Source organism: Podarcis bocagei, assembly GCF_964188305.1.
Source record: "Podarcis bocagei genome assembly, chromosome: W".
Taxonomy (NCBI): domain Eukaryota; kingdom Metazoa; phylum Chordata; class Lepidosauria; order Squamata; family Lacertidae; genus Podarcis; species Podarcis bocagei.
Genome location: NC_138131.1, coordinates 46,423,456 through 46,446,566, shown reverse-complemented (window position 1 = coordinate 46,446,566; position 23,111 = coordinate 46,423,456). Strand labels below are relative to the sequence as shown.

Here is a 23,111-nt window from a genome sequence, read left to right as displayed (position 1 = left end):
CTTCTCGGCTGCGGCTCCAATCTGGTGGAACGCTCTGTCACAAGAGACTAGGGCCCTGTGGGACCTGACATCCTTCCGTAGGGCCTGCAAGACAGAGCTGTTCCACCAGGCCTTTGGTCAGGGCGCAGACTGACTCCCTCCTCTGGCAACCTGCACAGAATTTTGCTTGATGGTTGCCATTAATTTGATTTTAATTTGATTTAATTAATTTTATAATGAATGTTTTAAAATGTTGGACTATTTTGATTGTTGTTAGCCGCCCTGAGCCCGGCTTCGGCTGGGGAGGGCAGGATATAAATAATTTTATTATTATTATTATTATTATTATTATTATTATTATTATTATTATTATTATTATTATTCAGTTTTTTTATTTTATCATTTTATTTCCATACAGTCCAAACATTTTCAATATATACAATACTGGGATTATACAAACCCCTTGGACTCTCCCCCACCCCCCACCCCCCGTTTCCATATTTTGCCATCTTTTCTTGCATGTAATTACAATGATTCGTTCTATTCCATTTCCTTATTTGCTACTTTGGCTTCATCAATGTTATATCAATCCTGCCTGTGGAAAACCATCTAATTCGATTTTAATTTGATCCCGATTTGTTTTTAGGAGGTAATTTAATTATTGTTTGATTTTATACTAATGTTATATATTTGATGTTAGCTGCCCTAAGACCGGTTTCGGCCAGGGAGGGCGGGATACAATTATTATTATTATTATTATTATTATTATTATTATTATTTCTAAATATGTATCTTTAAGGTATTCAATAAATTTTTCCCATTCTTGTTTAATTTTTTTATATATATAAATAGTTTTTATTAAGTTTTAGCATTTTATATTCAACACAAACATCATTCTTGCAGACAGCATAGATGAATCCCAATCTCCCCCAGCTTCCCTCTTCTGGTTTTTTAAATATTTACTTCTCCTGCCTATCTCATTCTCCCTTAATTTTGCCATCTTTGAACTAACGATGGTTATATCCTTAAGGTTTTTGCACCATGCTTTTTCACATTTCATCTTCATTATTTTCCCCATTTTGTCCTTTTAACTTTTTTCTTTGCTTAAATTTCCTATCATCTTGATGTCTGATCTTCACAGTCATTTTGATAATCCACTCTTCTTTTGTTGGGACCTTCTCTTCCTTCCACATCCGGGCTAAGAACATTCTGGCATAAATAGAATACACTGTCTTTTTAGGTCTCTTGGTATTTCTTCACCCGTTAAACCTATTAGAAAGGCTTCTGGTTTTTACACAAATGTTCTCTCCCCCCCCCCCAGTTAATTATACAGTGGTACCTTGGTTCTCAAACTGAATGTGTTCCAAAACCAAGGTGCACTTTCCCATAGAAAGTCATGCAAAACGGATTAATCCGTACCAGACTTTGAAAAACAATCCCTAAAACAGCCATTTAACATGAATTTTACTATCTAACGAGACCACTGATCCCTAAAATGAAAGCAGTCATCCATGTACTGTACTCTAAAATAAATACAACAGTCTTGTAAATGATGAAAATGAAAATTATTTTTTTTCCTCACCTGCACTGATGATAGTCATTGTTCGGATGGGGACCGGGGCTTCTATCCGTTTCTGCAATCACACAATCAATCAATCAATCAATCAATCAGTAACTAAACTGGGATCCGCACAGTCGCAAAAACAAATGAACCAAAAAAGCCTCCGAAACAAAAACACCACATAAATTGCAAAAACCAAAGCACCAAACTTAATCTGTTCCCGAAGTCTGTTTGATTGGTGCAGGCGCCCCAGAAAGAATAGCTGACAGCCAAATTTGATGTTTGGCTTCCGAAAAACGCCTGGAAACTGGAACACTTTTTCTGGGTTTTCGGCATTTGGGAACCAAAGCGTTTGAGTAGTAGTAATAATAATAATAATAATAATAATTTGTTTTTGTTTGTATCCCACCCTCGCCGGCCAAGGCTGGGCTCAGAGCAGCTAACATCATAAAAACAACACAACGAGCCTAAAAGCAAACATCAAGTAATTCAAATAAAAATTAATTCAGACAAGTTAAAATCCGGGCAGGTGGCAATTATTAGGGTGGAATTGAGAGTGATTAATAATTGCCAGAATTGAGGAGCATGGAATTTCCCAAAAGGAAAGTGCTGCTTGTCCGTATGAAGAGGATGCCACAATGCTGAACCTTTCTGTATAAAAAACCTTCTGTATAAAGAAACCTGTATAAAAAACATTTGAGAACCAAGGTCTCACTGTCTCACATGACCACTAGGGTGGTTCATAAAAAACACTTTTTTGAAGATGCCTGCTCCCAAGGTCTTATCTTACTACACTAGGAATTATATAGCTATATCTGAAATTTTGTGCATATCAGTTAATATCTCAACCCTCCATGAAAACAGCTGTTTTCTTGGACGTTTTCCTATTTTGTGAAGGCTTTGGAGAAGGCATTTTTAAAAAAAGTTTTTTTAATGAACTGCCCTAAAGACCACCGTATAGGATAGAAAGAGCCTTCTTGACCCTTACATTTCCAGCGTAACTTCAGAGTATTTTTGTACCAAAATGGCACTTTTTCTCTCCCCCTCCATGTCAGAATCAGTCCCACTTTTGCAGACGCCTATTCCAACATGGGGAACACCTTGAAGGAAATGCAAGACGTCCAGGGAGCTCTGCAATGCTACACAAGAGCAATCCAGATAAATCCTGCGTTTGCCGATGCCCACAGCAACCTCGCTTCCATCCATAAGGTAAGCTTTGTGTCTCTGCTAAATCTATTTTTTTAAAAAAAAACTGGGGGGGGGGGCAGCAGGGGAATCTTAGTTTTTACAAAAGGAAAACAACTGGCAAAAGCCGTCCCAAACCGAGATGGGGCACAAAAAGAAAAAGGGGAGAATTGGAATTTATGCTGGAAGTCTGAGGAGGCAGAGGGCACGCCGATACGTTTATGGTGGGGCTACAGAAACGTTAAAAAATTCATGAGGAAATAAGAAAGATGATCAGAATTAATTTAGAGGGGGAAACCAGAGGCATATTTACTGAGTATAAGAGGTAAAGAAATACCACAAGATGGGAAGATATTATTCTTATACGCGACAGCTGCAGCAAGGCTACTCCTTGCACAAAACTGGAACAGGAAATATATACCCACAAAGGATGACTGGATAAAGAAACTAATTGAATTTATAGAACTGGCAAGGTCAAGTGCAGTAATAAGGTACCAATCAAACTGGAAAATAAAAATATAATGGAAATGGTTTGAAGATTATGTGTTCAAGTACTGCTCAAAAACTAACATGTTGATATGTTTGGTTTAATGTTTGTAAATCTGGTTTATAATAATAATAAATAGTAAGTTAAAAGAGTTAAGAAATATAAATTTAGATAAAAATTGCAATGTGAGTGAAGGAAGTCACGTGGGTATTTGGGTAAATGCTGAGTTGTGTATAGGGTTAGATGTGGGGAATCCATATATGTAATGTATAGTGTTGAAAATGTACGGCAACTAGCATGTAAAATGAAATCAAAAATAAATAAATAAATAGGGGGGAAATAAAAATGGCAATGTGAAATATTATATAGGAGGGTGAGGGGCGGTGGAGGGAAGCCACAAGGGTGGTTTTAATGTCTGAAATTTTGGGTGGTAGGGTAATACGAATTTTGTTTTGTGTCTATGTGTTTGTTTGTAAATAATTTTTTTAAAAGGAAAATGAAAAAATTGCTATTTTTACTTTGAAATAAAAATGGGGGGGAGGTCTTATACGGGTGATTGGGTGGGTGAATGGCTCATTTTCTTAAATTTGAGCCCCCCCCCCAAATAGAGGGTGGCTTATATAGACGGAAAGTATGGTGGAGTTCCACACCCAAAAATCTCATTGTGACTTCCAATCACCCCTACGTCACATTTCCGATGGCGCCCTTTTGCTCGTCTCTCCTAGATCTCAAAATGCATTGGTTTTGTCATATTTCCTGCTGTCCTTTGTCAATCCACACCTGCCAAAGAATTTAAATTTTCCCAACATTTTTTTTTAGACCACACATGTCCAGCGTGTGGCCAGGGAGCGTAACCTGGTTTACTTACTGGGGCAACCCCCCCCCCCAAATGCTCAACAACTTCAATCCTAAAAAGAGCTCAACAACCTTGGGGTTAAATCCTAAAACAGCTCAACAAATTTGCCCCGCCCTCATGTCAAATCTGGCCCTCTTTGGGAAAATTTGGGCACCCCTGTAAATTTAGACAATACAGTCCTATCTCGGGTTAAATATGCTTCAGGATGAATATTTTTGGGTTGCGCTCCGCAGTGACCCAGAAGTAACGGAGCACGTTACTTGCGGGTTTCGCCGCATGCACAGACCCTCAAAATGATGTCATGCGCAGAAGCGGCGAATTGCGACGTGCAGATGCGGGTTGCATTCGCTTCAGGATGCGAACGGGGCTCCGGAACGGATCCCATTCACATCCAGAGGTACCACTGTACTCTGCAAGTGTCCTGTTCTCTATGAAATGTTTCTTCCAAAACCTCTCGTAATTCTGCCTGTATTATAATCTTGCTAATTCTGCGTATTTTAGCCTTTTTGCTAGCTACGCCAACTTAGTAGGGATGGGATTCTCCTTTCCATCCTTTGTCTGTTAAGATTCTCGCTGCGGCTATTGTAGACACTGTGACTTGCCATTGTTTTATAACCATTTATTGTAACATTTATTCTATGATCAATTACAATAATCATTCATTGTAATATTCATTTATTGTACGATTAATTACAATTTATTGTAATTGTTAAGAGTAGGTTTCTATTGAATTTTTACATGCTGATACTCAATATTATTCTATAGCATGGGGAGGCAAACTACGGCCCCATGGCCTTCTCAATCTAGCCGGGAGTCGGCATGTTTTGACACGAGTATAATGTGTCCTTTTATTTAAAATGCACCTCTGGGTTATTTGTGGGACATAGGAATGCGTTCCTTTTTTCCCCTCCCCAAAATCTAGTCTGGCCCCCACAAGGTCTAAGGGACAGTGGACGGCCCCCTGCTGAAAAAGTTTGCCGACCCCTGTTCTATTCCAATGATTGTTGAATGTTACTTTATAAGTCTACCAGGTGTGGATCATCGTGCCTTCTGTCTGTTCTTCATCTTTGGTTTTGATGGTTGAGAAAAAAAGCTAGTGGCAATTGCTGAAATATCCCTCCCTTTCTAGGATTCCGGAAACATCCCAGAGGCAATTGCTTCGTATTGCACCGCCTTGAAACTGAAGCCGGATTTTCCTGACGCTTACTGCAACCTGGCGCACTGTTTGCAGGTGAGGCAGAGTTTTAAGGGCCAACACTCCCAGGGTTTCCGGCATTTGGGAACCGAGGCGTTTGAGTCCCAAGGTACCACGGTAATGGTAAAAGCGTCACCTAATTCAGGAATTGTCCAATGTCACTTTAGAGACCAACTCAGTTTGTTCTGTGTCTAAGCTTTCATGTGCAGGCAGACTTATTCAGATACACTGAAGCGGAAGTCCCCACACCCTGATATTTAGAGGGAGGGTGGGGCGGGGTATTTCTCTGAACGGTAGTAGGACTCAATCGGTATGGTCAACCTGTGGACGACTGTGTCTCATTACATATCCTAAAACTATTTCAGGTCATCTGCGTACCATCCCTTGTTTTTTCAGTCATTCACAGTTGCCAGCAGGTGGACCATACCCATTGACTCCTACTACCCTTCGGAGAAAAACCCCAACTCACCCTCCCACTATATATCAGGGTCTGGGGGCTTCTCCTTACTCTTATATAGCAGGGTCTGGGGACTTCTCCCTCTGTATATCAGGGTCTGGGGACTTCCGCTTCAGTGTATCTGAAGAAGTGTGCATGCACACAAAAGCTTATATCAGGCATCCCCAACCTGCGCCCCCCCCCCGATGTTTTGGCCTACAACTCCCATGATCCCTAGCTAACAGGACCAGTGGTCGGGGATGATGGGAATTGTAGTCTAAAACATCTGGAGGGCCGAAGGTTTGGGGTGCCTGGCTTATACCAAGAACAAACTTTGTTGGTCTCTAAGGCACTACTGGACAATTTTTATATATATTTTGACTTCATCAGACCAATATGGCTACCTACCTGAATCTAGAACCCTGGTTTTCTTTGCCCCCTTTCAGATCGTCTGTGATTGGACCGATTACGACGAGAGAATGAAGAAGCTTGTCAGTATTGTGGCTGACCAGCTGGAGAAGAACCGGCTCCCTTCGGTGCACCCCCATCACAGCATGCTGTATCCACTGTCTCACGGCTTCCGAAAGGCTATTGCCGAGAGACATGGGAACCTTTGCCTGGACAAGGTGGGTCTATGCTGTGAAGAGGTGTGCGCCGCTCCGTTCCGTCAGAGTTTGAATGCTTTCATGTTGGCTTTGGATATATAATAATATATAATAATTTATTATTTCTACCCTGCCCATCTGTCTGGGTATCCTCAGCCACTCTGGGTGGCTGCCAACCAAATATTAAAAACACAAGACAGCATTAAATATTTAAAAACTTCCCTAAACAGGGCTGCCTTCAGATGTCTTTTAAAAGTGAGATAATTGCTTATTTATTTGACATCTGATGGAAGGGCGTTCCACAGGGCGGCCGTCACCACGAGAAGGCCCTCTGCCTGCTTCCCTGTAACTTGGCTTCTTGCAGGGAGGGAAGCGCCAGAAGGCCCTCGGGAGAGGGACCCCGGTGTCCGGGGTGGAGATGCTCCTTCAGGTCTACTGGGCCGAGGCCATTGAGGGCTTTCAAGGTCAGCACCGACACTATGAATTGTGCTTGGAAACGTACTGGGAGCCAAAGCAGATCTCTTGGGACCGGTGGTATGTGGTCTCAGTCAGACTGGATTTAAATCCTTTATTTTACAGAAAGGCTTGATCTTGCTGGCATCCTCTTAATATTGACAACCAGAGGAAAGTTTCATCTGCTGGGCTGTTTAGGGCTTTCAAGGTCAGCACCAACACTTTGAATTGTGCCCGGAAACGTACTGGGAGTCAATGCAGGTCTTTCAAGACTGGTGTTATGTGGTCTCTGCGGCTGTTCACGGCCCCCAGTCTGGCTACCACATTCTGGATTAATTGCAGTAAGGTAGCCCCACATAGAGCGCATTGCAGTCGTCCAAGCTGGAGATAACAAGAGCATGCGCCACTCTGGCAAGAGAGTCCGTGGGCAGGGAGGGTCTTATCCTGCATCCCAGATAGAGCTGCCCTGGACACAGAACAGACCTGTGCCTCCATGGGTCCAAAATGACCCCCAGACTGTGCAGCTGGTCCTTCAGGGGCACAGTTGCCCCGTTCAGGACCAGGGAGTCCCCCCCACCCGCCCACACACCACAGAACTTCAGTCTTGTCAGGATTCAACCTCAACCAGTTAGCTGCCATCCATCCTCCAACCGCCTCGAGGCACCCGCGCAGGAACTCCACCGCCTTTGCCGGCTCTGATTTGAAAGAGAGGTAGAGCTCTCTATCAGGCTTCCTCAACCTTGGCCCTCCTGATGCTTTTGGCCTACAGCTCCATGGTCCCTAGCTAGCAGGTCTAGTGGTCAGGGATGATGGGCACTGTAGTTTGAAAACAGCTGGAGGGCCAAGGTTTAGGAAGCCTGCTCTGTATTGGCGCCAATGGCTGTTAAGTGAAAAAATTCCAGGGTGAGTGACTCCTTGACAGCCTAGCTCACCGGGGCACTTGTCCCCCATGGGTCCATGCTGTCAGTAAAAGGAGGAAGTCCCAGCCCGGTAATTTGGAGCAAAACAGTGGTCAGTAGACCATGATTCTTACTGTTGCACCACAGGTCTGCCCAGGAGTAAGAACCCCGAGCATGGGGCAATGTCAACTTTTAAAACTTCCTTCTTCCCCCCAGAATACACTTCAAGCAGCATCGTTGATACATCATCACTACATCACTAGCACATCACAAATGAGGAGGGGTATACAAGGGTTATGCATTCACTATGAGGTCCCTTTATCAGACCCCTTAAATCTCCATCACTGAAAGAACAATAAAACTCTTGACACGTCCTTTCCCACTGGACTTGTCTGGAGATGGGCATTCAGAACACCTGCCTTGCTAAACTGCCTTGGCAGATGTCTATGGTTGCCCCCTTGGTCCCTCCCTCGGTGGGGTGCCGTGTATGTGCTCTCAGGCTTGGGGAATTCTGGCGGGATGCCCTGTTCCTGCTGCCTACATGACTTCCTGCTTCTTGGCTCATGGAGGGAGGTGGAGCCCAAATTCGTTCAAATGGCGGAATGAGGAGAGTCGGTTAAAGCATAGATTTTCTGCGTGTCTTTCTTGGGCTGTCAAGTCAAAGGTATGTATATTTGTAACATTGGAACAACTTCAAAGATGTGGCCTCATGTCCCCCACCCCCATGTCATTTCCGTAACCCGGCTTTCTTGAATCCCCTTGCTAGATCAACGTGCTCCACAAGCCGCCTTACGAGCACCCCAAGGACCTGAAAGGCAGTGAGGGCCGGCTCCGCGTTGGCTACCTGAGCTCTGACTTTGGGAACCACCCCACCTCCCATCTCATGCAGTGAATCCCAGGCATGCACAATTCGGACAAATTTGAGGTGAGGTGCACAAGAGGGCAGCTGTGTGAGTAGCTCAGGCAGCAGAGCGCTGAGACTCTGAATCTTGGGGTCATGGGTACGAGCCCCACGTTGGGCCAAACGAATGAATACAGCCTAGGACCGCCTCTCCACGGAGGATCTAACAGTCTGCAAATAAAAAAATGTTAGAGGTCCTGGGCTTCAGGGAGATTAGGCTGGCCTCGACCAGGGCCAGGGCCTTTTCAGCCTTGGCCCCGGCCTGGTGGAACTCTCTGCCACAAGAGATCAGGACCCTGTGGGATCTGACATCTTTCTGCAGGGCCTGTAAGATGGAGTTGTTCCGCCGGGCCTTTGGTTCAACCTGACTCCCCTTCTCTTTTTGTGTAAGGACTAGTATGAAAGAGGCCTCCCAGTGTTCTCACAGGCCCATATAAGAGTTGGGCCTGATGAGCGTTTACTGTTCCCAACCCTAATCCTGCGGAAAGCCATCTAATTGGATTTGAATTTGATCCTGGCTTGTTTTCAGGAGGTAATTTCGTTATTGCTTGATTTTATACCAGTGTTACATATTTGGTGTTAGCCTCCCTGAGCCCGGTTTCGGACGGGGAGGGCAGGATACAAATAAAAGTTTATTATTATTATTATTATTATTATTATTATTATTATTATTATTATTATCATCATCATCATCATTATCATTATCCTCTTAATTTGCATCAGCCCTTGGTTGTAGCAATAAAACAACGAGATGATCTGCAAGGAATAGAAATGAAAAATCAATGATATCAAATACATTTGAGGGTTTTGAATCGAGAGTGGACCTTATTCTGACTGCCCCAGCTCAAAACCCGGCCGCCTTTGCCGTCACCTGCTCCTCTTGATCTGCCAAGAGAGGACTCTGGGGTAGTGGTTGGGCAACCCGGAACAGGCAATAAAGGAGGGGTAATCATCTCACGACAAACCTAGACAGCATCTTAAAAAGCAGAGACACCACCTTGCCAACAAGGTCAGTATAGTAAAAGCTATGTTTTCCCAGTAGTGATGTATGGAAGTGAGAGCTGGACCATAAAGAAGGCTGATCGCCGAAGAATTGATGCTTTTGAATTATGATGCTGGAGGAGACTCTTGAGAGTCCCATGGACTGCAAGAAGATCAAACCTATCCATTCTGAAGGAAATCAGCCCAGAGTGCTCACTGGAAGGACACATCCTGAAGCTGAGGCTCCAAGACTTTGGCCACCTCATGAGAAGAGAATCATAGAATCATAGAGTTGGAATAGACCACAAGGGCCATCGAGTCCAACCCCCTGCCAAGCAGGAAACACCATCAGAGCACTCCTGACATATGGTTGTCAAGCCTCTGCTTAAAGACCTCCAAAGAAGGAGACTCCACCACACTCCTTGGCAGCAAATTCCACTGTCAAACAGCTCTTACTGTCAGGAAGTTCTTCCTAATGTTTAGGTGGAATCTTCTTTCTTGTAGTTTGGATCCATTGCTCCGTGTCCGCTTCTCTGGAGCAGCAGAAAACAACCTTTCTCCCTCCTCTATGTGACATCCTTTTATATATTTGAACATGGCTATCATATCACCCCTTAACCTCCTCTTCTCCAGGCTAAACATGCCCAGCTCCCTTAGCCGTTCCTCATAAGGCATCGTTTCCAGGCCTTTGACCATTTTGGTTGCCCTCCTCTGGACACGTTCCAGTTTGTCAGTGTCCTTCTTGAATTGTGGTGCCCAGAACTGGACACAATACTCTAGGTGAGGTCTGACCAGAGCAGAATACAGTGGCACTATTACTTCCCTTGATCTAGATGCTATACTCCTATTGATGCAGCCCAGAATTGCATTGGCTTTTTTAGCTGCTGCGTCACACTGTTGGCTCATGTCAAGTTTATGGTCAACCAAGACTCCTAGATCCTTTTCACATGTACTGCTCTCAAGCCAGGTGTCCCCCATCTTGTTTTTGTGCCTCTCATTTTTTTTGCCCAAGTGTAATACTTTACATTTCTCCCTGTTAAAATTCATCTTGTTTGTTTTTGCCCAGTTCTCTAATCTGTCAAGGTCGTTTTGAAGTGTGATCCTGTCCTCTGGGGTGTTAGCCACCCCTCCCAGTTTGGTGTCATCTGCAAATTTGATCAGGATGCCCTTGAATCCATCATCCAAGTCGTTGATAAAGATGTTGAATAAGACCGGGCCCAAGACAGAACCCTGTGGCACCCCACTAGTCGCTCTTCTCCAGGATGAAGAGGAACCATTGATGAGCACCCTTTGGGTTCGGTCAGTCAGCCAGTTACAAATCCACTGAGTGGTAGCATAGTCAAGACCGCATTTTACCAGCTTCTTTACAAGAATATCATGGGGCACCTTGTCAAATGCCTTGCTGAAATCAAGGTAGGCTACATCCACTGCGTTCCCTTCATCTACCAGGCTTGTAATTCTGTCAAAAAAGGAGATCAGGTTAGTCTGACATGACTTATTTTTCAGAAATCCATGCTGACTATTGGTATCACAGCATTCCTTTCTAGGTGCTCACAGACTGTTTGCTTAATGATCTGCTCCAGAATCTTCCCTGGTATTGATGTCAGACTGACTGGGCGATAATTATTTGGGTCCTCTCTTTTCCCCTTTTTGAAAATGGGGACAACATTTGCCCTCCTCCAGTCTGCCGGGACTTTGCCTGTTCTCCAGGAATTCTCAAAGATGACTGCCAGTGGTTCTGAGATCACATCTGCCAGTTCTTTTAATACTCTTGGATGCAGTTCATCTGGCCCTGGAGACTTGAATACATCTAAACTAGCCAAGTATTCTTGTACTATCTCCTTAGTTATTCTGGGCTGTGTTTCCTTTGCTGAATCATTTGCTCCAAATTCTTCAGGTCGGGCATTGTTTTCTTTATCGGAGAAGACTGAGGCAAAGAAGGCATTGAGGAGTTCAGCCCTTTCTGTGTCCCCTGTTTGCATTTCACCATCTTCTCCTCTGAGTGACCCCACTGTTTCTTTGTTCTTCCTTTTGCTACGAACATACCCATAAAAGCCTTTTTTGTTGCTTTTAACCTCTCTAGCCAGCCTGAGTTCATTCTGTGCTTTAGCTTTTCTGACTTTGTGTCTACACGTGCTGGCTATTTGTTTGAATTCCTCTTTGGTGGTTTCCCCCCTTTTCCAGTTTTTGTACACATCCTTTTTAAATCTTAACTCAGTTAAAAGTTCTTTAGATAGCCACCCTGGCTTCTTTAGGCACCTTCCATGTTTCAGTCTCATTGGTATTGCCTGACGTTGTGCTTTTACTATCTCCCTCTTAACAAACTCCCAGCCATCATGAACTCCCTTTCCTTTTAGTATTACTGTCCATGGGATCTCACCCAGCATTTCCTGGATTTCCTGGAAAAGACCCTGGTGTTGGGAAAGATGGAGGGCACAAGGAGAAGGGGACAACGGAGGACGAGATGGTGGGACAGTGTTCTCGAAGCTACCAGCATGAGTTGGACCAAACTGCGGGAGGCAGTGGAAGACAGAAGTGCCTGGCATGCTCTGGTCCAGGGGGTCACGAAGAGTTGGACACGACTAAACAACAACACAATCATCTCCTCAAGGCTTTTTATAAAGCACATGCACTACTGATTTGGTGCTACATGGGACATGAGCGTTTCCCATGTGGAATCTGTCGGAATCGTCCCTCGAGTCCAGTCCAGGGCGAGACATTTGATCTTGCAAGGTTCAAAGCTGTCGGCATTTTGGGATTGCTTGGTGATGCAGATCAGGTGCTGGAGAGTCGAAATGGGACGGTGGGAAATTTCCTGATAGCAGTCAAGTTGTTCTGACACTTGAGATCATTTAGGCACTGACAGATTAGACCAGGCATCCCCAGCCGTCGGCCCTTCAGATGTTTTGGACTACAATTCCCATCATCCCTGACCACTGGTCCTGTGAGGTAGGGATCATGGGAGTTGTAGGACAAAAACATCTGGAGGGCCGCAGGTTGGGAATGCCTGGATTAGACTGTTTGCTTGACCAAAACCCAAAGTCAGTATCTGTTGTGGGGATAAGCCACAAGAGGGAAGCTCTTTGGCAAAGATTCCCACATTGCAGGGGGTAAGCCTAGATGAGCCTCGTGGCCCTTTCAAACTCCCTAGTTCTATGATTATATATTAGCAATTGCTTCATCATTGAGGAAAGCTGTGATGGTTCATGCGCTTCGTAAATTCTGGCCTTTTCCTGCGATGTTTGGGAAAGATGGGCTTTGTCTACTGTTTATCGGCCTGTGTTTTGCTGCGCCTCACGTGCTTCCTGCTCAAGTGACCCTCAAATGTATTTTATACAATGGACTTTTTATTTCCATTCTTGATTGATATTTATTACGGCCATTGGCCCGTCACACGACAGTTTCCCACCAACATATATATACTTAAACCTCCAAATTTAAAACAGCTAAAAACTTACAAGAACAGACAAGAACCAAAGCAAAATAAGCAAAAGACCCAACAACATACATTACAATAAATTTGCAACATAGACATCGTCTTCTGCTCATAAATTAATAAAAGACATCAGTGGTGATATCACCTAGTTACATCCTAAAACATATATCATGGTTTAAAAGGGTCATCCGAGCCGCACAGGAGTCCGTTTTTCTTCTTTAGGGATAGGACGCTGATCAAGAATCTGGCAACCGTGAGTGATCTTAGGGGATCTTCATCATTTAGTAGATATCTCAGTTTGGCTTCATTCCAATCATCGGCGATTCCCTTTAGATATGGATCAAGAAACTTGCTCCTGGCCGATGAGTGAGAAGCACAATCAAAGATTATGTGATGCAACGATTCCGGTGCCCCACAATTACAATCACATAAGAGCGATATCTGTCCATTGGAAAATCTATTTCTCAGCACGTTCGATGGGAAGGCGTTGAATCTTGCCTTTATAAAGGCATATCTATGAGTCGAAGAAGTTAAGGAATTCAAATAGTTTGGGAGCCTTAAGAGGGGTAATAAACCAAGGTTTTGAGGTGAGCAGGTACCATTGCCCAACACCATTTTCTGCTGCAAGTCCATCTCCTCTAGTTTACAGGTTACTGTTCTTTTAGCTGGAACTATGTCCTGCTCTAGTAATTTAGATGGGGAGATTCCCATTGCCGTAATTTTCAGTTGTAAATTTTTTACCCATGGGCTCTGGAAATCATCTCTCCACATACATTGTATCAAATACAAGTTTGGGAGATTGTGCCATAGAGATAACCAGTGACAGAGTATGTGCTTCCACAGGGCGTTTTCCAGGGATACAATATTAAGTTCCATGTGTAACGCTGTATTACTTACACAGTTGGGCAGTTTCAATATCCCTCTTAAAAACTGATTTTGAATAACCTGTAGGTGAGATAGGTTGACAAAAGTCCCCCAAGTTGAGATGGCATAAGCAATTGTCGGGATCACCTTGGCCTTGAACACTTTCAACGCCGATGGGATGTGGAGGGCTCCATCGGTGAAGAAGAATCGCAAGATCGCCAAGGAGATAGCTTTGGCTCTGTTTGTAACATAAGCTACATGGGCCTTCCATCTAAGGTTATGTTGTAACCAAACTCCCAAGTATTGGAATCTATAAATTGGTTCGATGACTCTCCCATCAATTCTCCAATTATGGAGTTTCCGGCTCTTTGAGAAAACTAGGATCTTAGATTTTCCATAATTAATTGTAAGGGAATTTGTGTTACAATATGATCCAAAAAATTTTAAGGCCCTCCTGAGACCTACTCTAGAAAAGGAGAGGATGACTGCGTCATCCGCATATAGTAACAGAGGGCAACGATAAAGTGCTAGGCGGGGTGCGTGAATCCTTTCTTGAGCCTCTGTTAGGGGAGTCCTCATGTCGCTTATGAATAAATTAAACAGGAATGGAGCCAATATACAGCCCTGTCGGACACCTCTGTTAATGGGAATTGAATTGGTGAGATCGCCCTCTGGAGTGAGTCTCACTCTGGCCACTGAGTTCTCATGGAGTTTAATTATTAGCCAGAGAAGCCTTCTGTCGATGCCCCAGCGGGTGAGTTTTTCCCAGAGGATGTTCCTGGGGATACTATCGAATGCTGCCTTTAGATCAATGAATGCCACACAGAGTTGGCCACCCTTTGGGGTGGAATATTTCCAGGCAAGATGCTGTAAAATTAGAATATGATTAATTGTTGACTGTTTTGGGCGAAATCCAGCTTGTTCGGGCCCAATTAATTTTTTCTCTTCGGCCCATTGGGTAAGTCTGTTCAACAGGAAGCGGGCATACAGTTTCCCCACTATTGAGAGCAGACTGATATTTCTATAATTTCCTGGGTCGTCTGGTGAGCCCTTTTTGTGGATTGGAACGATAATAGCGTCCTTCCATACTTCCGGGATCATTCCAGAGTTGTTAACGGCATCAAAAATGGTCGCCAGGACTTAAGCCCACCAGTCCGCATGGTATTTTATAGCTTCTGCCGGGATCAGGTCTGGCCCAGGCGCTTTCCCTGTTTTGAGTTTAACGATCAAATCATGGATGTCCTCCGGATCAGTGGGGGGCCAGAGGGGAAGCTGTTCTTGAAATTCATCTCTTGTGTTAGCAGTACAGTCAGTTGTGGCAAAATAATTTTTTAAGTATGATTCCCAAACCGGGGCAGGAATAATAGTTAAAGGGTATCTTTTAGTTCTTTGATTTACCAGGAGCCAAAATTGTCTGGAGTTCCGTAATGATGAGGCTTCTATGATTGCCCGCCATTGATTCACTTGCCATTCCTGTCTAGCTCCCTTTTGAATTTGCTTGTAGGCCGATTTTGCTTGGAAATATTCTTTTGGCAGGACCGTTGCTTTATATTCTTTGTAGATGTTACCAAGAAGTTGTCTAGCCTGTTTACAAGCACTATTGAACCACAATGCACCTATCTTCCTTTGTGTTCGATTTATTTTATGCGTCGGAACAGAGAAAAAGGACGATAGATCTTCTGACAGATTCGAGAATAGTCTTAGAGTTTGGTCATAATCGTAGTAGTCCTCAATTAAGCCTGAATATGCTTGTTTTAGCCCTTGTTGGAAATATGCTGAGTATTTTTGGGCCTGTAATTCGGACCATTTAACACTTTTGATTTGCAATACTGAGTTCGTAATCAGATGTGTTGGGTGCCTGTCTCCATCTGGGGTCCAGTCTATAGTCATTGTGGCGACCAACGGTAGGTGGTCGCTCAGTTGAATATTTTCAACTTTAAAATGGGAAAATTTGGGGAAAATGTCATGAGATACTAACATATAATCCAGGACACTGTTTGCAGAGGAGCTTATGTGTGTAAAATCACCCGGTACGTCTGGCGGGCAGTTCCCGTTTAGAATCACTAAGTTTAGACGTAGTACCAATTGGTAAAGAAGGGTTCCTGCTTCATTTACCCTTTTGTCTTTGGAAAGTCTTTGAGTATGGAGGGCGAGGTCATTAATGAATTCTGGAGTTATCCACCATTTGGCTTTGATTAAAGACTCCCAGTTTGTTGCAATGCGAGCATTGAAGTCCCCTGCTATAACATTGGGTATATTGGGGTATTTGGAGAGACAAAGAGTAAGATGTTCCTCCAAAATTCCCCATTTATTGTATAAGTCTGCAGTGTTGCCTCCAGGAGGAAGATAGACATTTGTTATAACAAGTTCAAAATTTTTCCCCGTAATCAGGGCTGTAATTGCAAAGGTGGAAGCATTTACAAGCGTGAGTTTTGCCTGTATTTTCAAGGAAATTGCTATAACTAATCCTCCACTAGGCCGGCCTCCTTTAGTAGACGGGCATGCCGGTAATGATGTAACATCAAAACCATTAATATCTACTCTCCCCTCTTCCCATGTTTCTTGTAAAAGAATTACTTGGTGTAAGTTTATTAGTTTTACAAGGTCCGGGTCAGATTTTTTCCCCTTCCAACCTGCTATGTTCCAGCTTAAAAAGGAGAACGGGGGGGGGGGGGGAGAGATTTGACTGGGGTTTGGGTAGTCACAATGGAGAAGGGGGGAACGCTGATCTTGGGTTGTCAGATTTAAAGAAGTCAGTAATTTTCCTTTGACTAATAGTAGATGACTTCTCTCCTTTTGACGCAGGTGTGCCTCTTGAGCTGTTTATAATTATGCTCTGCTCGCTCGGTCCTATAGGGGTAGTGTCCTGGTTTGGTCTGATCTCCTCTCTGAAATCCCTTGTTTTATCAGAGAGCTTATCACCTAGGGGGGCAGAGATTAGGTCGGTACAAGTTTTAGCTATTATTAGATTTTCCTTCCATGGGTATATCATCTTATTTATATGGCCCAAGGGGTCTTCTGTCCAGTCCGTATCGATAACAGATTGAACTTCTAGATCATCAGCTAGGGATTCTCCGTCCGATAATGATGACTCCAGGTCAGGCATTGAGGAATGTGTCGAAATTTTGTTTACATTTTGCTGTTCTTTAGTAGATATATCCATTCCGGTTGGTACAGGATGAGCTGGTTCCAAATTAACTAATGAAGGTGGCGGGACGATTGTCTGTATCGTTGCCTTGGATTTTATAGACCTATTTTGGGGCTGTGGGCTAAATTGGAGAAGGTCCACCGAGCCTTCAATGGCCCTGTTTGTTTGAATTTCTTTGTTTCCTATTTTACTTTTGGCCTGAAACATCTTCTCTCTTAATTTGTCTAATTTATTTATTATTTTTTCTTTTTCTTGTGATTGTAATTCATCAAATGAATTCATAAGGGCGCTTTCACCACTGGATATTCTGGAACTACCCAAATTCATTCCTAGTTGTGGGCTGCAGACGATCTCCTCCGTTCTCTGTGGGGAGAGCAAGATCTCTTTGTCTGGCGATTTTATAGAGCTTGTTTCTGAATCTAATGTCTCTTTCCCTTTTTCCACAAGTAGTGGATTTACTATGCTGTCCGCAAAAACCCTTGTGGGTATGATTTTTGTTTTTATGAATTTCCATTTTTCTCTTATTATTAATAAGGGTAATCTCAGCGAATGGAAGGCTAAAATAACTTTGTAAGGGCCATTTGATTGAGTTAGCGGAAGTAAAGCACGAAGATCGATATGAACTGTGCTTATTCTCAGGATTTTACTTAGGGCAATTTTAGCTCCTTCTAAGCTTGACCAGTCCCATATCTCTGACCTTATCGTTAGGCACACCTTCTTTGGTTGCAGTGTTAGATTTTGCTTACACATGAGATTGTTTAGTTTGTATTTTCTCATCCCCTTTGCCCCAGATTTTGGTGGGGCTATCCGTGGAGGTCCCCTCTGGTAGTTATTTTTGAGGGCAATTTTGGCATCCATATCCATCACTTTTTCAGTTAGCTTGGAAATTGAGCACGTCAGAAAGTCTATCTTTTTAAATATACAGTCCAGTGTCCTAATGACTAATTGTAAATGGGAGGACTCATTTCCCAGCTGGTTCTCTTTATCCTGGATCTTTTTTCCATCCACGTCAGACCCACCTTTAATGGGAGTGCTCGTTAGATTACAAGTGTGTAAGATGGTATTTTGGGGCTTGGGAATGGCTACATCCAAGTCACTTAGTGGAAGAAATCTATTGTGTGTAGTAACTGCTGCTTGAGGATTTGACTGGACTCTTCTTCCCTTAGCTTGTAGCTTGGGGCTAGGGAGAAGCAGTAATTCCTCTGCTTCTCTGAGGCGTTTCCTCTTGCCCATAGCCACAGTAGATATGAACTAAATAATATAAATAATACAGGAGAGAAGAAGGGAACTTCCTACCACAGTCAGTGATTTAGCTGTGCAGCTGAGTATTTAACTCCAGGGATTTCTCCACAGTTCGTTGAAGAGCTATAATAAGAGTAAAATTCCGATAGAGATTTACTCCTGTTGAGGGCTCTAGTAAATCTTCTCCAGCTCAGCCCTCTTCACGGTTAATTATACAAGTCAAGGGCTCTCAATTTAAATCTTTATCCGGTCCCCCGTCCCTCCCCTATTCGGTCTCTGGGGTAAGTGAAGGCAGGCTTTACTTAAAACAGAAGGGTCTCACCGCTTTGCGAACTTCCAGGCTTTTGTTTTGTTTAATTGGAACTTCCGTCTCCTTTCTTCTCACCTCTCTCTGCCGTAGACTTCTTCTTTGCCTCTCAAAGTGTAATTTCAGCAACCCGAAGCCTCACAGCCTCACAGCTTTCCACACTAGCTGGTAGGATGACGAAGTGCAGCTGGAGAAAGCGGCTCGGGAGGGAGGCTGGGTCCTCAAGCCCGTCGGGTTCAGCTGCTTGTCCAGGCACCTGAGGACTCCTATGGTCTCCTCTGGTCCTCCCCTGGCCTGGCTTCAAAACTTCGGCTTGGCTTCTTTCCCTTCCCCAAGTATTGAGACTCCGCTCAGACCCTGTCTCCAGGCTACAGCTACAGCAGCGGTGATCCAGTGCCCGGGAGTAATTTTAACCAACGCTTGCCTTCTAGTTCCTTGTGTAGCCGGTGATTCAGTGTCCTTCCAACAAGGGAGACAAATTGCTGTGTCACTTGTAGGTTTAAATGCCTTAGCTAGCAATTAAAACAGGTAAAAAGAAATTAATAAAACTGTTAAAAACTAATAAAAAACTGCACGACTAGCATGGAGCTTAGAGCAGGGCTGCCCTTGCCGGCGCCATCTTGGAAGCTCTCCCCCCACCTCTCGGGCGTGGAATTGGCATTTCTCCAGTTTGACCCACAGCTGATGCTCCTGCAGCCTTTTCAGCACTTTCTTGACATCTTTCAGATGCTGCTCCTCGTTCTCTGAGTAGATAAGTACGTCGTCCAGGAAGGCCACACAATTCTTGTACAGCAGGGACCCCAACACGTGGTTCATGAAAGCTTGAAATGTGCTGGAACCCGATTGTAATCCGAAGGGCATCACGAGGTACTCAAAGGCCCCCAGAGGGGTGAACATCGTGGTTTTCCATTCATCCCCCTCCCTCATCCTTATCAAATTGTACGCCCCTTGAAGGTCCAACTTGGTAAAAACCTTCCCTTTCCTTACCCTGGCCAAAATGTCATCAATTCTGGGCATAGGGAAGGTCACTGGTTCCGATACCCGGTTGACCGACCTATAATCTACGACCAAGCGGGGCTCCTTGGAGTCTCTTTTGTCCACAAAGAACACTGGACTGCCCCCCACCGCCCTTGATTCGCGTATAAAGCCCCTCTTCAGGTTCTTGTCAATGAACTTCCTCAACTCCTGCATCTCCCTGTCTGACATGGCGTACAGCTTACCCACTGGTAACTGAGCCCCTGGGAGTAGGTTGATCTGACAGTCAAAGGGCCTGTGAGGGGGTAGTCTATCCGCCTCTTTCTCACTGAAAACTTCTTCCAGGTCTGCATACTGAGGTGGTACTTATGGCAACGGAGAGGCCAAAGTTGCCATGAGTTCCAAGAAAAACAAACATGGAGTCCAGCACGCTTCCCTTTGCGCAGCTTTGCTGTCTGTCCGTGCTGATCCAAAAATCCTTCCTGCCTCTCCCTATTGCCGGTAGCAGAGATAAACACAGCGGTGAAGCAATTGCAGTAATAAATTCAGACACAAAGGCGTTCCTTATCTTCTTAGCCTTTAATCATGAAGTTTAACAGCATAACTTCAAACCTGGTGAAAGCTCACCCATCTTGCGTCCTCTCTCCGCAAAAGCGAAACCAGACTGAAACTCTCAGAGTCAATCCACTCCCATAAGAGTTTCTAACCACGCCTCAGGTAAGAGACGTCACACAGAACTCCTTAACCCTGTGAGTTCTGAAACCAATAACACCCCCTCTCGTCTCGAACCCTGAGGGAAACTGTGAACCCCTATTTACAGACCTCTTTGAGTTCAACTCACCTCCCATTGCCTTTTGCCTCCCACTGGCATCTATCCCAGGCAATTGTTGAATCCCTTCCACACTCCCAGAATCACACTGTGCGAAACCAACCCACGCACTGGTGACCTGAAACCTCTCAGGTGGAATCCCCTTTGTGGTCCGAGTTGACCGCCGGAGTACAACCTCGGGCGCTCCTCCTGACCCACTGGGGTCAGCAAGTGTGTCTCCAGCAAGCTCAGAAGATTCCCCCTCTGACTTGCTGCGTCTTCGGGCCTCCTGCACATGGCTAACAGGAGATGAAGGCTCGCTCTTGGGTTCCATCTTAACCTGTGGAGAAACCCACCCCTGTGCTTGACCATCATCAGCAACCTGGTCTTCAGCAACAGGCTCCGCCTTTGCCTCTCCTTCCTCCCTTTCTTCCTCCCCCTCAGAATCGGACAGACATTCTGAGAGAAAATCAGAACCAACCTTAGGCCGTGACCAACCACCCTGCTCAAAGAACTCAGCATGCTTGCTGACCAGCAGCTTGGTCTGATCACCCTCTGGGTATGCAAACTTCCACCCATTTGTCGCAGGATCATACCCACAGAAGATCATGTCCTGGCACCTAGGACCACCCTCCTTCCGTTGCGCTGTTGGTATCGGCACTGAAGCCCTAGAACCAAACGAACGGAAGAAATGCACCTGTGGCTTCCTCTTGTGCAACAGAAAATACGGTGTGTCACCTACATCGTGATTGTAGGACCTGTTAAAAACAAAGCTGGCAAACTTCCAAGCCTCACTCCAAAAGCTCTGAGGCAGCCCAGAGTCACACAGCAAAACCCTGACAGCTTCAGCCAGTGTTTCACTCCTGTGCTCTGCCACGCCTCTCTCTTGAGGAGACTTTGCACCCGTCACCTGGTGACGAATTCCCTTTTCCTTGAAGAATTCCTTCAGAGCAGACCCAGTGAACTGTGACCCACGGTCGCTCCTGAACTCTTGCACCTTGGTGGAGAACCTTAGTTCCACCTCCGCAACCCAATCCTGGATCAGTTGCGCTGCCTCCCTCTGTGACCTGAGAGAGAAACACCATAAATTCTGAGAAAAATCATCTGCCATTGTTAGCAGAAACCTGGCCCCACCCAGACTCTCACACTTCATGGGTCCTGTAAGGTCTGTGTGAACCAACTCAAAAGGTTTTGTGGTTACCCTCTTTACCCCGGGAAACCTGCACCTTTGAACCTTGCTGCATGCCCTGCACACTAGGGATCCCTCACATGGTGTGATTTTACAACCTTTGGTGCAGCCGGGCAACCTTTTAACATCTTCCGAACAAGCATGAGACATTCTCTTGTGCCATACATGAACACATGAATCATGACTGGGAACACTAGCACACTGCGCCTGTGCTTTTCCTGCATTCCCCCCACCCTCCAGAGGTGTCTCCAGAACAAAGAGATTGTCCTTGCCTTCCACGTTGACAAGCAGCTTCCCCCCTCTGGAAATAGAACAGGTGTTATTTTCAAAACAAATTTTGTACCCTTCTTTTACAAGAGCTGGTACAGATAACAGACAACAATACATTCCTGGCACAACGTAGATCTCCAGCTGCGCCTGCAAAAAAGGAACATACACGTCAACAATGTCAGAAACTTGCTTTTGGGAACCGTTTGCAAACTGCACAATTTTCCCATCCAAAACAGCCCTGCAGTCCCGCAGCCCCCCAGCAGGTGTCTCTCCAATCAGGTGATGACTCGCTCCACTGTCGATTATAAACTTCACAGCTGTGTCCCTGCTGGAATTGTTCTGTAGTGTTGCCATGCCAACAAACGTCCCGCTGCACCCCCTGTCCTTGGCAGCGTCCGAAACCGCGGAGGTCCTGTGCTCTCTCCGCTGATTTCACTGGAAGCGTTATATGTCAGGGATGTGTATACCTGTGAAGAGATCCAAGATTTAGAACCTCAAAGCCAAAGTGAGAGCATTTGGGTCAAAATTAAGGGAGAGAAACATAACAGAGACCTCATTGTGGGAGTTTAGTATAGATCCCCAAGCCAAACGGAGGACATAGATGATGCCTTCCTGGAACAGATGGCCAAGCATGCAAAAGGAAGGGAGATAGTAGTAATGGGGGACTTCAGTTACCCGGATATTTGTTGGATTTCAAACCCGGCCAAGAGCATAAGGTCAAACAGATTCCTCACTGGCCTTGCAGACAACTTCATTGTCCAGAAAGTGGGAGAAGCAACAAGAGGAACAGCCATTTTAGATCTGGTCCTAACCAATGTTGATGACCTGGTTAGTGGGGTAGAAGTGGAAGGATCATTAGGCGCGAGTGATCATGCTCTTCTGAAGTTTACTATACAGCGGAAAGGAGCAGCCAAGCATACTAGGACTCAATTTCTTGACTTTAAGAAAGCCGACTTCATAAAACTTAGGGAAGTGCTGGGTGAGATCCCATGGACAGTAATACTAAAAGGAAAGGGAGTTCATGATGGCTGGGAGTTTGTTAAGAGGGAGATAGTAAAAGCACAACGTCAGGCAATACCAATGAGATGGAAACATGGAAGGTGACCTAAAGAAGCCAGGGTGGCTATCTAAATAACTTTTAACTGAGTTAAGATTAAAAAAGGATGTGTACAAAAAATGGAAAAGGGGGGAAACCACCAAAGAGGAATTCAAACAAATAGCCAGCACGTGTAGACACAAAGTCAGAAAAGCTAAAGCACAGAATGAACTCAGGCTTGCTAGAGAGGTTAAAAGCAACAAAAAAGGCTTTTATGGGTATGTTCGTAGCAAAAGGA

The 23,111-nt window shown here is 44.7% G+C and overlaps 1 protein-coding gene across 1 annotated transcript in view; it reads left to right on the top strand.

Moving 5' to 3' along the window:
- Positions 1 to 2,609: 2,609 nt before the first annotated feature.
- Positions 2,610 to 23,111, top strand: part of LOC308578194 (uncharacterized protein) — a gene marked incomplete at its 3' end in the record, with an annotated part of 111,336 nt that continues 90,834 nt past the window's right edge. The window contains exons 1-3 of the mRNA XM_081178451.1: positions 2,610 to 2,749; positions 5,198 to 5,299; positions 6,146 to 6,258. Coding sequence (XP_081034577.1) covers positions 2,630 to 2,749; positions 5,198 to 5,299; positions 6,146 to 6,258 — 335 coding nt within the window. The 5' untranslated portion in view covers positions 2,610 to 2,629. The remainder of the gene's footprint in view (positions 2,750 to 5,197; positions 5,300 to 6,145; positions 6,259 to 23,111) is intronic.